The following is a 16,210-nucleotide window of genomic DNA, read 5'->3' on the forward strand; positions in this document are numbered from 1 at the left end:
TATTAACTCTTAGTAGACTGAAAAAGTAAAGATATATAATCACTAGAGCAACCATTAAAAAAATTTAGAGAGTATAGCTAAAAAACAATAGCTAAATTAAATTAAAATTGAATTCTAAAAAAATATTTGGTTAAGTCAAAAGAAGACAGAAAAGAGAATAGAAAGAACAAAAAACAGAGAACAAACAGAAAGCAAATAATCTAATAAAATGTTAATGCTAAATCCAACCATATCATTATTTACATTAAATGTTACTGGATTAAACACTCCAATTAAAAGGCAGAGTATCAGTTTGGATTTTGTGTGTATGTGTGTGTGAGAGAACTCCTGCCTTTTTTTTTTTTTTTTTTTTATACACGTAAACATTTTATTTTTGTTGTTGTTGTTGTTGTCATTGTTGCTATTTCTTGGGCCGCTCCCGCGGCATATGGAGGTTCCCAGGCTAGGGGTTGAATCGGAGCTGTAGCCACCGGCCTACGCCAGAGTCACAGCAACGCAGGATCCGAGCCGCATCTGCAACCTACATCACAGCTCACGGCAACGCCGGATCGTTAACCCACTGAGCAAGGGCAGGGACCGAACCCGCAACCTCATGGTTCCTAGTCGGATTTGTTAACCACTGCGCCACGACGGGAACTCCTCCTGCCCTTTTAAATGATGGTTTTCTCTGGATATATGCCCAGGAGTGGGACTGCTGGGTCATATGACAGTTCTTCATTTAGTTTCTTAAGGAACCTCCATGCTGTTCTCCATAGTGGTTGTACTAAGTGAATGCCTTTTAAAGAATCTTTTCCACTGACACTCCCGTCACTACCCCATCACCTCTCTTGGACAGGCCTGAGGTGAATGATGGAGTTGAAGGTCCAAGGATCATTTTGGCTATCTCCTAAGAAGCTCTGCTTTAGACTGTGGGGGAATTTATTACCCCTTGATCTTCACCGTGAGGCTTTAGACAAAATTTCCAGACACAGGGAGTTCCCGTTGTGGCTCAGTGGTAACGAACCTGACTGGTATCCATGAGGATGTGGGTTCAATCCCTGACCTCGCTCAGTGGGTTAAGGATCTGGCGCTGCCATGAGCTGTGGTGCAGGTCACAGACATGAGTTGGATCTGGTGCTGCTGTGGCTGTGGTGTAGGCCGACAGCTACAGCTCAAATTCCACCCCTAGCCTGGGAACTTCCATATGCTGCAGCGTGGCCCTAAAAAGACCAAAAAAAAAAAAAAAAAAAAAAAAAAAATCCAGATACAAAGTCCTATTCATATCCAGTTTTACCCATCAACTCCATCCTCTGCTCTAGCTTAGTGCCAAAAATTTAAGATGCATTAGGTCAAACAGAGACAGACAAGTATTGTATGATAAAACTTACACGTGGAATCAAAAATAAAACAAGGGAGGTTCCCATCGTGGCGCAGTGGTTAACGAATCCGACTAGGAACCATGAGGTTGCGGGTTCGGTCCCTGCCCTTGCTCAGTGGGTTAAGGATCCAGCGTTGCCGTGAGCTGTGGTGTAGGTTGCAGATGCGGCTCAGATCCCACGTTGCTGTGGCATTGGCGTAGGCCAGAGGCTACAGCTCCGATTCGACCCCTGGCCTGGGAACCTCCATATGCCGTGGGAGCGGCCCAAAGAAATAGCAAAAAAACAAAAATAAATAAATAAATAAATAAATAAATAAATAAAATAAAACAAGGAGCTCCCTGGTTGCCGAGCACTGTCTAGCACCATCAATACTGGGGCACAGGTTCGATCCTTGGCCCAGGCACTTCTGCATGATGTATGTGTGGCCAAATATAAAAAACAACAACAACAAAAAACAAGCTAATGAACCTAATAAAAAAGAAACAGCGTCACAGACTTATATAACAAACTAGTGGTTACCAGTAGAGAGAGGGAAAGGGGGAGTGACAGAAGAGGGGTGGGGATTAAGAGATACAAACTACAATGTATAAAATAAATAAGCTACAGGAGTTCCTGTCATGACTTAGCAGAAATGAATCTGACTAGTATCCATAAGGATGTAGTTTTGATCCCTTGAAAAACCAAAAGATAAAATAAAATGAAATAAAAAAATAAATAAGGGAGTTCCTGTCGTGGCACAGTGGTTAACAAATCCGACTAGGAACCATGAGGTTGCGGGTTCGGTCCCTGCCCTTGCTCAGTGGGTTAATGATCCAGTGTTGCCGTGAGCTGTGGTGTAGGTTGCAGACACGGCTCGGATCCCGCGTTGCTGTGGCTCTGGCGTAGGCCGGTGGCTACAGCTCCGATTTGACCCCTAGCCTGGGAACCTCCATATGCCGCGGGAGCGGCCCAAGAAATAGCAACAACAACAACAACAACAAAAAGACAAAAAGACAAAAATAAATAAATAAATAAATAAATAAATAAATAAGCTACAAGGGTATATTACACAACAAAAGTAGTATAGCCAATAGTTTATAAGAACTATAAAAGGAGTATAACTTTTTTTTCACATTTTAGGCTGCACGCACAGCACATGGAAGTTCCCAGTTTAGGGGCTGAATCAGAGCTGCAGCTGCCGACCTAGAAAAACCAAAAAACCAAAACAAACAAAACAAGAAGCAAAAAACCCTGAAAACAAAAGCACCAAGTGAGTCTAAGGAGCAAAGAAGAGGAGAGCTGTGAAATCTGACCTTCTCACTCCATGACAGGCCTCAGAATACTCAGTGGGTGGAAGAGATTTGAAGGAAAAGGGAATCAGGCAGAAGCGGAGGAGGGTGGCTGGGGTCCCATGAGAAACCTTTAGGAGCCTAACAGCTGGAAGGCCTTAAGGAGGTAAGCCAGCGTCCAGTGATTTAAGACCTCTATTGAACAACATGACTGCACTGGCGGAGGTATCTTATCTCTAAGCTTAAACCTCCAATTTCCCCAAGAACTCATAGTTTTATGATGTACCTGGTTTGTCTTCCAACGCTACTCAGTAATGCGAATCAGGGTGCATCTGCCATTTCAGTACAGGGCCTACCTTTCTTCAGGATCTTCTTCACTTTCACGTAGTTCCCTTGTTTGACATACTCATGTAGCTGTGCTTCCAAAGAGTCATTTCTTAACGAACCAAGCTGAACCGGACATGGGACTGGAAGATGAACAGCCCGAGACATCCTGTTTCAAAAGGAGGCATTACATTTATTCCAATTGAATCAGAAATGCAAAGAAACAACTTAGATTCTTTCGTTTTTTTTTTTTTTTTTTTGCTTTTTAGGGCCGCACGTGGAAGTTCCCCGTCTAGGGGTCCAATAGGAGCTACAGCGGCCAGCCTACACCACAACCACAGCAACACTGGATCCTTAACCCTCTGAGCGACGCTAGGGATCAATCAAACCCACATCCTCATGGTTCCCAGTCAGGTTCGTAAACCTCTGAGCCATGAAGGGAACTCCCTCTTTCACTTCTTGTGCACTTTCATTTATAAGGAACAGGATTAGGGGTACAATTACTGAAATGCTACAAAATTAAAGTTTGTTCTCAATGTTACTGGTGAAATTGAAGAGCTCAATACACATACATATATATTGTCTTTTTGTCTTTTTAGGGCCGCACCTGCAACATATGGAGGTTCCTGGGTTAGGGATCTAACCGGAGCTGTATCCACCAGCCTACACAACAGCCACGGCAACACCAGCACCAGATCTTAACCCCCTGATCGAGGCCAGGGATTGAACCCGCATCCTCATGGTTCCTAGTCAGATTCGTTTCCTCTGAGCCACCATGGGAACTCCCTTATAAGAAGAGGAAGAGACCCAAGGGGCGCTTGCATAGAGCATAAACCATGTGAATAAGCAGCAAGAAGGTGGCCATCTGCACACCAAGGAAAGAAGCTTCGAAGAACCTGACCCTGTTGGCATCTTGATGTTGCACTTCTGGCATCCAGAATCTTGAGAAAATTAATTTCTGTAGTATAATCCATCCCATCTGTGGTATTTTGTTACGGCAGTCCTAGCAAACTAATACACTAATAATAGCTAGTTACGGCATATAAATATGCATATGGTTTTGGTTTTATTAATTATAAAAAAGAAAGCAGAAAACATTCTTGAAAAAGGAGTCTACACTTACTGTCTCTACTTCACTCATCCATTCAGCTAGACTGGCTGCACTGAGGACCTGCTAATGTGTTCTTCTCCCACATACCCCAGACAGTGGGCTGCTGGCCAAAGCCCCCAGTACCTTCTGACACCTGGACAAATCCAGTGTGCGTTTGCAGACCCTGTCATTCTGGAATGTTCACCTTTGTGTGCCATTGCCTTTATTCCTTCTTTATTTTATTGTGGTAAAATATACATAGATAACATTTACCCCTTTAAACAAATGTTAAGTGTGACGTTCAGTGGCACTGAGGACATTCACACTGTTGTATGACCATCACCACCCTCCAATCTCCACTTCTTTCTTCCTTTTTTTTTTTTTTTTTCTTTTTGGTTGTACCCACGGCATATGGAAGTTCCTGGGCCAGGGATTAAACTCACACCACAGCAATAACCAGAGTCACAGCAGTGACAATGTCGGACCTTTCACCTACTGCGTCCCAAGGGAATCCCTACCTTAAGGATTTTTTTCATCTTTCCAAATTGGATATCAACTCTGCATTTTCTCCTCCTCCCGGGCCCTGGCCAACCACCATTTTACTTTCTATGTCTCTGAAGACTACTCTAGGTGCTTCATGTAAGTGGAAACATACAGTATTTGTCTTTTTGTCACTTGCTTATTTCAGTATGCTCTCAAGGTTCATCCATGTTGCAGCATATGTCAGAATTTCTTTCCTTTTTAAGGCGGAATAATTTTCCATTGTGTATACGTACTCCATTTTGTTTATCCATTCCTCCACTGATAGACATGGGTTGATTTCACCATTGGCTATTGTGAATAATGCTGCTATGAATCCCTGTTTTCAATTCTCGTGGGTTTTTTTGGTTGCTGTCTTTTACAGCCACAGCCATGGCATGTGGAGGTTCCCAGGCTAGGGGTCCACTTGGAGCTACAGCTGCTGGCCTACGCCACAGCCACAGCAACGAGGGGTTTGGGCCACTTCTGTGACCTATACCAAAGCTCTTGGCAATGCCGGATCATTAACCCACTGAGTGAGGCTAGGGATCAAACCAACGTCCTCATGGAGGCTAGTCAGATTCGTTTCCAGGTAACTCCTAGATTGCTTAATTTTTTTGAGGAACAGCCATATTATATTCTAGCATCCATCTTACATTACCATTAGCACTGCAAAAGGGTTCCAATTTTTCCAGGCCTTCTACCAATATGAAATTTTTGGTTTTGTTTTTGGCCATACCCACTGCATGCAGAAGTTCCTGGGCTAGAGACTGAAACCATGCCACAGCAGTGACATGAGCCAGATCAGTGACAACAGTGGATACCTTAACCTGCTAAGCCAAGAGAGGGGACTTCCTAATATTTGTCTTAAAAAAATAAAATAAAAATAAAATAATAGCCATCCTAATGTCTTTTGATCTCTTTAAATTTTTTATTTAATTGCATTTACACAAACACATGATGATTATGTTTTGACATAAAATGTTCAAGTAATATAAATAAATTAAAAACCCCAGAAGTTCCCCGGTGGCCTAGCGGTTAAGGATCCAGCATTCTCACAGCAATCCTGGGGAACTTCCACATACTGTGGTCACAGCAAAAAAAAAAAAAAAAAAATTATCTTCAAAAATTCCAAACTCAGGGAGTAGCCTTCGTGCCCCAGCAGAAACAAATCCAACTAGTATTTATGAGGATGGGTTAAGGATCCGGCATTGCTGTGAGTTGTGGTATAGATCGCAGACTCAGACTGTAGACTCGGCTCAGATCTGATGTTGCAGCAGCTACAGCTCTGATTCGACCTCTAGCCTGGGAACCTCCATATGCCGTGTGCGTGGCCCTAAAAAGACAAAAAAAAAAAAAAAAAAAAAAAAATTTAGTATGAAGAAACCTTCCTCCAAGCAATGAGTCTCTTAAGGAAAACAAAACAAAACAATAAAAGCAATGTAATTAACTCTTCATTCCCTTCAAAGACAGGAAGGAAATACAAATCTGTTATGGCAAATTGCGAAAGATAAATACTTCCTAGTCCCAAAATATGTGTTTATTTCACACGAAGTACTTGAATGATGCAAGTCTACGAAGCAGGGATATGTGTCGATCCGAATTCATCCACCATGACTCCATCCTTATTCTTTGTATCAATGGAAACAGCTTCTGGAATTGCAGGTGCAGCTGCTGCTTCATCCAAGTAAGAACTGTCTTCATCAAACCAGTGCATCCAACTCTGCTTCTAGGTCATCTTCATCTAATTCTGGGTTGCCATAACTACAACTCCGTGCTTCTTGGATTTCATTTGTATCTTCCATCATATGCTTTAGCTGGTCTTCTAGATCCTCAATCTGGTCACTTTTCACTTGCTTGTATATGCTTTCTTCATCTCATTTACTCCCACATTCATAGCATCAACCGGGGTCTTGGTGTCCTTCAGTGACCGGATGGTGTAACTGGCTGATTCCACGTTGAATGACTTGGAGGAGATTATCTAGCTGACTTTTATACTACCTCAGCATCAAAGTGAGAAATCTGTCAATGAATTCTACCCTGCTGTCCACCTTACCTAAGGAATCAATCAAATTGGGTAGCAGAGCTGTGGCTGTCCCTAAGAGTCAGCTCACAGCAAAAAGTTACAAAAAACACTACTTTAACTTTAAAACAGTTAAATCACGGTTTTTGGTGGGGGGAAGTTTCCAGGGCAGACAAAAAACACACCCCCACAGAGGCAAACAAAAGCAAAAGGGACAGCCCCATTACAAGCCAGTTTACAATGACGAACACCACGTTAAGAATACAACTCACGCTAAAACTTAGTTACACGAAAAAAACAAAAAAAAAAACTTAACAAAGCATATCTACTGGTAAGACCACAAAATACCAGGGGAAAGCGCGAACGCAGTCCCCCACTACCACAAATTATGCAGTCGAGTTTCCCACATTTGGGGAAATCGCAGGGGTCAGCACATCCGGAGTGCAATGGATAAGCCTCGCCCTGGGAAAACCACCTTCGTGATCATGGTATCTCCCCTGCCAGGTAAGTATGAGTTGCCGGCCTCGCCTGCCTCCTCACCCTCCGACCCCAGACACTTCGCACAGACGGTCACTCCAGTCACGGACCCGCTACACCACCGCCTGCACCCAAACGACGCCTCAAAACCACAAAAGCCTGGCGAAAACACGCTGGACGCTGGAACTCCTGCCAAAAGTAAGCACAGTATGCAGAAAGGGAACAGGACCAGCAGCCACTGCGCTCATCTACATACTCCAAGCATCGCCTAGTGACATCACTCGGCAGCGCCCGACGTCTCTATCCCCGGCCTTGCTTGATGTGGTAGCTGACTACCAACACGACCCACCAACATGTCCCCGCCCCAATTCCTGGAATTTACCTCCCTGTATGGCAGACAGATTTTACAAATGTGATTAAGATTTTGCGACTGGGTGGGCAAGGGGTGGGGGCATCCTGAACTACCCAAGTGCGTTTAATGTAATCACAGGTCCCTTATAAGGAAGAAGCAGATATTACAAATTATGTTTTGCTTTAACGGCTGCATGCGCAGTTCACCATAGTTCCCGGGCTACGGGTCAAATCCATCAGCTGCAGCACCCCAGCCTGCACTACAGCCAATCGGGATCGAAGATGCGATTACTACCTACACCACAGGTCTGGACACAGAAGGATCTCCTACCCAACTAACGAGACAGGGGAAAGATAATGCAATCCGTAACCTGATGCGCCACAGGAGAAATCATCAAATCCGTTAGCAAGGACTCCTCCCACAACCTCAAAACATAAAAAAAAAGAGTTCTTATTCTAACGCATTTATTACACTCACACACAAAAAGCTACTGGAGGAGAAAAAAAAAAAAAAAAAAAAAAAAGCAAACGAAGACTTTTTTTTTGGACCAGCTACACCAGGGGAAAGCGCGAACGCAGTCCCCCACTACCACAAATTATGCAGTCGAGTTTCCCACATTTGGGGAAATCGCAGGGGTCAGCACATCCGGAGTGCAATGGATAAGCCTCGCCCTGGGAAAACCACCTTCGTGATCATGGTATCTCCCCTGCCAGGTAAGTATGAGTTGCCGGCCTCGCCTGCCTCCTCACCCTCCGACCCCAGACACTTCGCACAGACGGTCACTCCAGTCACGGACCCGCTACACCACCGCCTGCACCCAAACGACGCCTCAAAGCTACAAAAGCCTGGCGAAAACACGCTGGACGCTGGAACTCCTACCAAAAGTAAGCACAGTATGCAGAAAGGGAACAGGACCAGCAGCCACTGCGCTCATCTACATACTCCAAGCATCACATAGTGACATCACTCGGCAGCGCCCGACGACTCTGTCCCCGGCCTTGCTTGATGCGGTAGCTGACTAACAACCCACCAACATGTCCCCGCCCCAATCCCTGGAACCTGTGACTGTTACCTCCCTTTGGGGCAAAACGATTTTATGGAGTTCCCTGGTGATCTACTGGTTAGGACTTAGCACTTTTACCAGTGCAGCCTGGGTTCGGTCCCATCCGGAGAGATCCCAGGGGTCGGCACATCTGGGAACTGACATCCCACATCAAGCCACTGCACACCACGGGCAAAGAGTTAAAAAAACATAAAAGTGGAGGTCCCGTCGTGGCACAGTGGTTAACGAATCCAACTAGGAACCATGAGGTTGCTGGTTCGGTCCCTGCGCTTGCTCAGTGGGTTAATGATCCAGCGTTGCCATGAGCTGTGGTGTAGGTTGCAGACGCGGCTCCGATCCCGTGTTGCTGTGGCTCTGGTGCAGGCTGGTGGCTACAGCTCCGATTGGACCCCTAGCCTCAGAACCTCCATATGCTGGGGGAGCGGCCCAAGAAATAGCAAAAAGACAAAAAAAAATAAAAATAAAAATAAAAGTACACTAAATAATTTCTCTTTTGTCTTTTTCAGGGCCACACCCATGGCATATGCAAATTCCCAGGTCTGGGGGCTGAACTGGAGCTGCAGCTGCTGGCCTGCCACGCAGCTACAGCCAAGCCAGGTCCCAGCTGAGACTGACACCACAGCCCACCACTCCACCACCACCAGATCCTTAACCCACTGAGCGGGGCCAGGGATCCAACCCGAGTCCTCATGGATTCTAGTTGGGTTCGGTACTGCTGACCCACAGCAGGAACTCCAAAAAGACATTAAAGTAATGCATTTTTACAATTCCTTTTTATATTTCTAAATGATTTTTATTTTTTCCATTGTAGTTGGTTTCCAGTGTGCTGTCCATTTCTGCTGTAAGCAAAGTGACCCACTCTCTCTCTCTCTGTCTCACACACACACACACACACACACACACACACATTCTTTTTCTCACATTACCCTCCATTGTTTTCCATCACAGGTGACCAGAGTTCCGTGTGCTATGCAGCAGGATCTCACTGCTTATCCACTCTAAATGCAATAGTTTGCATCCACTAACCCCAGATTCCCAGTCCATCCCACTCCCTCCTCCTTCCCCTTGGCAACCACAAGAGTGTTCTCCAAGTCCACGAGTTTCTTTTCTGTGGAAAGGTTCATTTGCGCCGTATATTAGGTTCCAGATACAAGTGATATCGTATGGTATTTGCCTTTCTCTTTCTGACTTACTTCGCTTGGCATGAGAGTCTCTAGTTCCATCCACGTGGCTACAAATGACATTATTTTGGGTGTTTTAGGATGAGAGTCTTCCATTGTGCATATGTACCACATCTTCTTAATCCATTCATCTGTTGATGGACATTTAGGTTGTTTCCATGTCGTGGCTATTGAGAATGCTGCTGCAATGAACATACGGGTGCTTGTATCTCTTTTTTTTTTTTTTTTTTTTTTTTTTTTGGCTTTTTAGGAATGCACTCTTGGCATATGGAGGTTCCCAGGCCAGGGGCTGAATTGGAACTACAGCTGCCAGCCTACACCACAGCTCACTGCAACGCCAGATCCTTAACCCCCTGAGCGAGGCCAGGGATCGAACCTGTGTCCTCATGGATACTAGCCAGATTTGTTTCCATTGCGCCAGGACAGGAACTCCAAGGTGCATCTCTCTTTTCTTTTCTTTCTTTCTTTCTTTTTTTTTTTTTTTTTTTTTTTTTTTGGGTCTTTTTGTCTTTTTGCCTTTTCAAGGGATGCTCCCTGGGCATATGGAGGTTCCCAGGCCAGGGGCTGAATTGGAACTACAGCTGCCAGCCTACACCACAGCCACAGCAACGCTGGACCCGAGCCTCATAGGCGACCTACACCACAGCTCAAGGCAATGACAGATCCTATTAACCCACTGAGAAAGGCCAGGGATCGAACCTGCGTCCTCATGGGTACTAGCAGGATTTGTTTCCGCTGCACCACGCTGGGAACTCTAGGGTGCATCTACCTTTTTCAAGGAGAGTTTTGTCTGCATATATGCCCAAGCATGAGACTGCTGGGTCATATGGTAGTTCTACATGTAGTTTTCTGAGGTCCCACCATACTGTTTTCCATAGTGGTTGTACCAATTCACATTCCCACCAACAGTATAGGAGGATACCCTTTTTTCCACACTCTTTGTTATCTGCTGACTCACTTGTTGTTTTGTTTTGTTTTGTTTTGTTTTTTGTCTTTTTGCTTTTTTTCTAGGGCCAATCCCGCGGCATATGGAGGTTCCCAGGCTAGGGGTCCAATTGGAGCTGTAGCCACCGGCCTATATACCAGAGCCACAGCAACTCGGGATCCGAGCCATATTAGCAACGCCGGATCCTTACTTAACCCTTTCAGCAAGGGCAGGGATCGAATCGCAAACTCATGGTTCCCAGTCGGATTCATTAACCACTGCGCCACGACGGGAACTCCTCTGCTGACTCACTTGTTAATTTTTAATGGCCATTCTGACAGGTGTGAAGTGGTACCTCCTTAGTTTTGATTTGCATTTCTCTAATAATTAGTGCTGTTGAGGATTTTTTTCATATGCCTGTTGGGCATCTGTAGATCTTCTTTGGAGCAATGCCCATTTAGGTCTTTTGCCCATTTTTCAATTGGGTTGTTGGTTTTTTTGCTGTGGGGTTGTGTACGCTGTTTGTATATTTTAAAGATTAAGCCCTTGTCAGTTGCATTGTTTGAAACTATGTCCTCCCATTCTACAGGTTGCCTTTTTTTTTTTTTTTTGGTTTCCTTTGCTGTGCAAAATCTTATCAATTTGATTAGGTCCCATTGGTTTATTTTTGCTTTACTTCTGTTGCCTTGGGAGACCTAAGAAAACATGTGCACGGTTGATGTAGAGAATGTTTTGCCTATGTTCTCTTCTAGGAGTTTGATGGTGTCCTGTCTTATGTTTACGTCTTTAAGCCATTTTGAGTTTATTTTTGTGCGTGGTCTGAGGGTGTGTTCCAGTTTCACTGATCAACATTCAGACGTATATGTATATTAACAATGAAATCTTAGAAAATACAATCTCTTATAAATCGTACCCCAAAAAACGAAATACTTAGGAATAAACCTGATCAAGGAGGGGAAAGACTTAAATGCTGAGAACTATAAAACATTAATCAAGGAAATTAAAGAGGATTCAAAGAAACGGAAAGATATTCCATGGAGTTCCTGTCATGGCGCTGCAGAAACGAATCTGACTAGGAACCACGAGGTTGCGGGTGCGATCACTGGGCTTGCTCAGTGGTTAAGGATCTGGCGTTGCCATGAGCTGTGGTGTAGGTCGCAGACGGGACTTAGATCCTGGGATGCTTTGGCTGAGGCGTAGGCTGACCCCTAGCCTGGGAATCTCCACATGCTATGGGTGCAGCACTAAAAAGCAAAAAAAAAAAGATATTCCATGCTCCTGGGTTAGAAAAATTAATCTCGTAAAAACGGCCAATCTACAGATTCAATGCAATCCCCATTAAATTACCCATGACATTTTTCACAGAACTACAACAAACAATCCAAAAATTTATACGGAACCATAAAGACCAGGAATTGCCAAAGCAATTCTGAGGAACAAAAACCAAGCAGGAACTCTGATATTGACTAAAGTAGACTTCAGGCAATATTACAAAGCTACAGTAATCAAGACATTGTGGTACTGGTACCAAAACAGACATACACGGAGAACCCAGAAATGAACCTATGGTCAACTAACCTTCGACAAAGGAGGCAAATGGGGGAAAAGATAGTCTGTTCAGCAAGTGGTGCTGGGAAAACTGGACAGCCGCATGTAAGTCAATAAAACTGGAATATTAAATAAAACTGAAAACAAAAAGAAACAACCCTGGAGTTCCCATCGTGGCGTAGTGGAAACAAATCCGACTAGGAACCATGAGGTTGCGGGTTCAATCCTTGGCCTGGCTCGGTGGGTTACGGACCCAGTGTGCCGTGAGCTATGGTGTAGGCTGCAGATGCGGCTTGCATCTGGCGTTGCTGTGGCTCTGGTGTAGGCTGGCAGCAACAGATCCAGATCTACAGATTCAATGCAATCCCCATTAAATTACCCATGACATTTTTCACAGAACTACAACAATCCAAAAATTTATACGGAACCATAAAGACCAGGAATTGCCAAAGCAATTCTGAGGAACAAAAACCAAGCAGGAACTCTGATACTGACTAAAGTAGTAGGTTCCTAGCCTGGGAACCTCTATATGGCGCGAGTATGACCCTTTAAAAGAGACAAACGACCAAAATAATAACAAAATAAAAAACCTTTTATGCATGTGACCAAAGCTTTGAAATTGGATTGGCAAGGGATGAAGGTTGGGTCCCAGAATTATCCAGGTGGACCTAACATATTTACAGGTTCTGCTATAAAGGAGGAGGATAACTACCAGCAAACTGATAACTTACTGGCTTTTAAAACTGAGAAATGGACCACAGACAAGAAATATATAGACAGACAAAGCAAAATAAGGCCAAAAACAGACCACAAGAAAGAATTGTCCAGAAAAACAAAGGCACTTAAAAGCTCTGCTATTAAACACAGAAAAACCACCCCACCACATTCATCTATCTTTGAACCAGACACACCAGGGGAAAGCGCGAACGCAGTCCCCCACTACCACAAATTATGCAGTCGAGTTTCCCACATTTGGGGAAATCGCAGGGGTCAGCACATCCGGAGTGCAATGGATAAGCCTCGCCCTGGGAAAACCACCTTCGTGATCATGGTATCTCCCCTGCCAGGTAAGTATGAGTTGCCGGCCTCGCCTGCCTCCTCACCCTCCGACCCCAGACACTTCGCACAGACGGTCACTCCAGTCACGGACCCGCTACACCACCGCCTGCACCCAAACGACGCCTCAAAACTAAAAAAGCCTGGCGAAAACACGCTGGACGCTGGAACTCCTGCCAAAAGTAAGCACAGTATGCAGAAAGGGAACAGGACCAGCAGCCACTGCGCTCATCTACATACTCCAAGCATCGCCTAGTGACATCACTCGGCAGCGCCCGACGTCTCTATCCCCGGCCTTGCTTGATGTGGTAGCTGACTACCAACACGACCCACCAACATGTCCCCGCCCCAATTCCTGGAATTTACCTCCCTGTATGGCAGACAGATTTTACAAATGTGATTAAGATTTTGCGACTGGGTGGGCAAGGGGTGGGGGCATCCTGAACTACCCAAGTGCGTTTAATGTAATCACAGGTCCCTTATAAGGAAGAAGCAGATATTACAAATTATGTTTTGCTTTAACGGCTGCATGCGCAGTTCACCATAGTTCCCGGGCTACGGGTCAAATCCATCAGCTGCAGCACCCCAGCCTGCACTACAGCCAATCGGGATCGAAGATGCGATTACTACCTACACCACAGGTCTGGACACAGAAGGATCTCCTACCCAACTAACGAGACAGGGGAAAGATAATGCAATCCGTAACCTGATGCGCCACAGGAGAAATCATCAAATCCGTTAGCAAGGACTCCTCCCACAACCTCAAAACATAAAAAAAAAGAGTTCTTATTCTAACGCATTTATTACACTCACACACAAAAAGCTACTGGAGGAGAAAAAAAAAAAAAAAAAAAAAAGCAAACGAAGACTTTTTTTTGTACCAGCAACACCAGGGGAAAGCGCGAACGCAGTCCCCCACTACCACAAATTATGCAGTCGAGTTTCCCACATTTGGGGAAATCGCAGGGGTCAGCACATCCGGAGTGCAATGGATAAGCCTCGCCCTGGGAAAACCACCTTCGTGATCATGGTATCTCCCCTGCCAGGTAAGTATGAGTTGCCGGCCTCGCCTGCCTCCTCACCCTCCGACCCCAGACACTTCGCACAGACGGTCACTCCAGTCACGGACCCGCTACACCACCGCCTGCACCCAAACGACGCCTCAAAGCTACAAAAGCCTGGCGAAAACACGCTGGACGCTGGAACTCCTACCAAAAGTAAGCACAGTATGCAGAAAGGGAACAGGACCAGCAGCCACTGCGCTCATCTACATACTCCAAGCATCACATAGTGACATCACTCGGCAGCGCCCGACGACTCTGTCCCCGGCCTTGCTTGATGCGGTAGCTGACTAACAACCCACCAACATGTCCCCGCCCCAATCCCTGGAACCTGTGACTGTTACCTCCCTTTGGGGCAAAACGATTTTATGGAGTTCCCTGGTGATCTACTGGTTAGGACTTAGCACTTTTACCAGTGCAGCCTGGGTTCGGTCCCATCCGGAGAGATCCCAGGGGTCGGCACATCTGGGAACTGACATCCCACATCAAGCCACTGCACACCACGGGCAAAGAGTTAAAAAAACATAAAAGTGGAGGTCCCGTCGTGGCACAGTGGTTAACGAATCCAACTAGGAACCATGAGGTTGCTGGTTCGGTCCCTGCGCTTGCTCAGTGGGTTAATGATCCAGCGTTGCCATGAGCTGTGGTGTAGGTTGCAGACGCGGCTCCGATCCCGTGTTGCTGTGGCTCTGGTGCAGGCTGGTGGCTACAGCTCCGATTGGACCCCTAGCCTCAGAACCTCCATATGCTGGGGGAGCGGCCCAAGAAATAGCAAAAAGACAAAAAAAAATAAAAATAAAAATAAAAGTACACTAAATAATTTCTCTTTTGTCTTTTTCAGGGCCACACCCATGGCATATGCAAATTCCCAGGTCTGGGGGCTGAACTGGAGCTGCAGCTGCTGGCCTGCCACGCAGCTACAGCCAAGCCAGGTCCCAGCTGAGACTGACACCACAGCCCACCACTCCACCACCACCAGATCCTTAACCCACTGAGCGGGGCCAGGGATCCAACCCGAGTCCTCATGGATTCTAGTTGGGTTCGGTACTGCTGACCCACAGCAGGAACTCCAAAAAGACATTAAAGTAATGCATTTTTACAATTCCTTTTTATATTTCTAAATGATTTTTATTTTTTCCATTGTAGTTGGTTTCCAGTGTGCTGTCCATTTCTGCTGTAAGCAAAGTGACCCACTCTCTCTCTCTCTGTCTCACACACACACACACACACACACACACACACATTCTTTTTCTCACATTACCCTCCATTGTTTTCCATCACAGGTGACCAGAGTTCCGTGTGCTATGCAGCAGGATCTCACTGCTTATCCACTCTAAATGCAATAGTTTGCATCCACTAACCCCAGATTCCCAGTCCATCCCACTCCCTCCTCCTTCCCCTTGGCAACCACAAGAGTGTTCTCCAAGTCCACGAGTTTCTTTTCTGTGGAAAGGTTCATTTGCGCCGTATATTAGGTTCCAGATACAAGTGATATCGTATGGTATTTGCCTTTCTCTTTCTGACTTACTTCGCTTGGCATGAGAGTCTCTAGTTCCATCCACGTGGCTACAAATGACATTATTTTGGGTGTTTTAGGATGAGAGTCTTCCATTGTGCATATGTACCACATCTTCTTAATCCATTCATCTGTTGATGGACATTTAGGTTGTTTCCATGTCGTGGCTATTGAGAATGCTGCTGCAATGAACATACGGGTGCTTGTATCTCTTTTTTTTTTTTTTTTTTTTTTTTTTTGGCTTTTTAGGAATGCACTCTTGGCATATGGAGGTTCCCAGGCCAGGGGCTGAATTGGAACTACAGCTGCCAGCCTACACCACAGCTCACTGCAACGCCAGATCCTTAACCCCCTGAGCGAGGCCAGGGATCGAACCTGTGTCCTCATGGATACTAGCCAGATTTGTTTCCATTGCGCCAGGACAGGAACTCCAAGGTGCATCTCTCTTT

General features: G+C 45.4%; 1 protein-coding gene and 4 non-coding genes across 32 annotated transcripts in view; all 5 read right to left on the minus strand.

Annotated features, from left to right (window-relative positions):
- TEX14 (testis expressed 14, intercellular bridge forming factor) overlaps positions 1-16,210 on the minus strand; it is a 161,088-nt gene that overhangs the window by 103,987 nt on the left and 40,891 nt on the right. For 20 of the 28 annotated variants that reach the window (XM_084984941.1, XM_084984939.1, XM_084984940.1 and 17 more), the window contains one exon: positions 2,983-3,119. In XM_084984941.1, coding sequence (XP_084841067.1) covers positions 2,983-3,118 — 136 coding nt within the window. In that variant the 5' untranslated portion in view covers position 3,119. Of the gene's footprint in view, positions 1-2,982; positions 3,120-7,122; positions 7,310-8,290; positions 8,348-16,210 lie in introns of those variants that run through there. The other 8 variants (XM_084984929.1, XM_084984922.1, XM_084984938.1 and 5 more) reach the window with 4 other exon arrangements.
- Positions 6,931-7,094, minus strand: LOC146398190 (U1 spliceosomal RNA). The gene has a single exon (XR_014822158.1). It is a non-coding gene; the product is annotated as a U1 spliceosomal RNA (small nuclear RNA).
- Positions 7,969-8,132, minus strand: LOC146398191 (U1 spliceosomal RNA). The gene has a single exon (XR_014822169.1). It is a non-coding gene; the product is annotated as a U1 spliceosomal RNA (small nuclear RNA).
- Positions 13,040-13,203, minus strand: LOC146398192 (U1 spliceosomal RNA). Its single transcript, XR_014822180.1, has one exon. It is a non-coding gene; the product is annotated as a U1 spliceosomal RNA (small nuclear RNA).
- LOC146398193 (U1 spliceosomal RNA) lies at positions 14,075-14,238 on the minus strand. The gene has a single exon (XR_014822188.1). It is a non-coding gene; the product is annotated as a U1 spliceosomal RNA (small nuclear RNA).

Source organism: Sus scrofa, chromosome 12 (assembly GCF_054392235.1).
Source record: "Sus scrofa isolate SSC_HxYL_T2T_F1_AM1 chromosome 12, Sscrofa_HxYL_maternal_Yorkshire_Landrace_v2.0, whole genome shotgun sequence".
In the NCBI taxonomy this organism is placed as follows: domain Eukaryota; kingdom Metazoa; phylum Chordata; class Mammalia; order Artiodactyla; family Suidae; genus Sus; species Sus scrofa.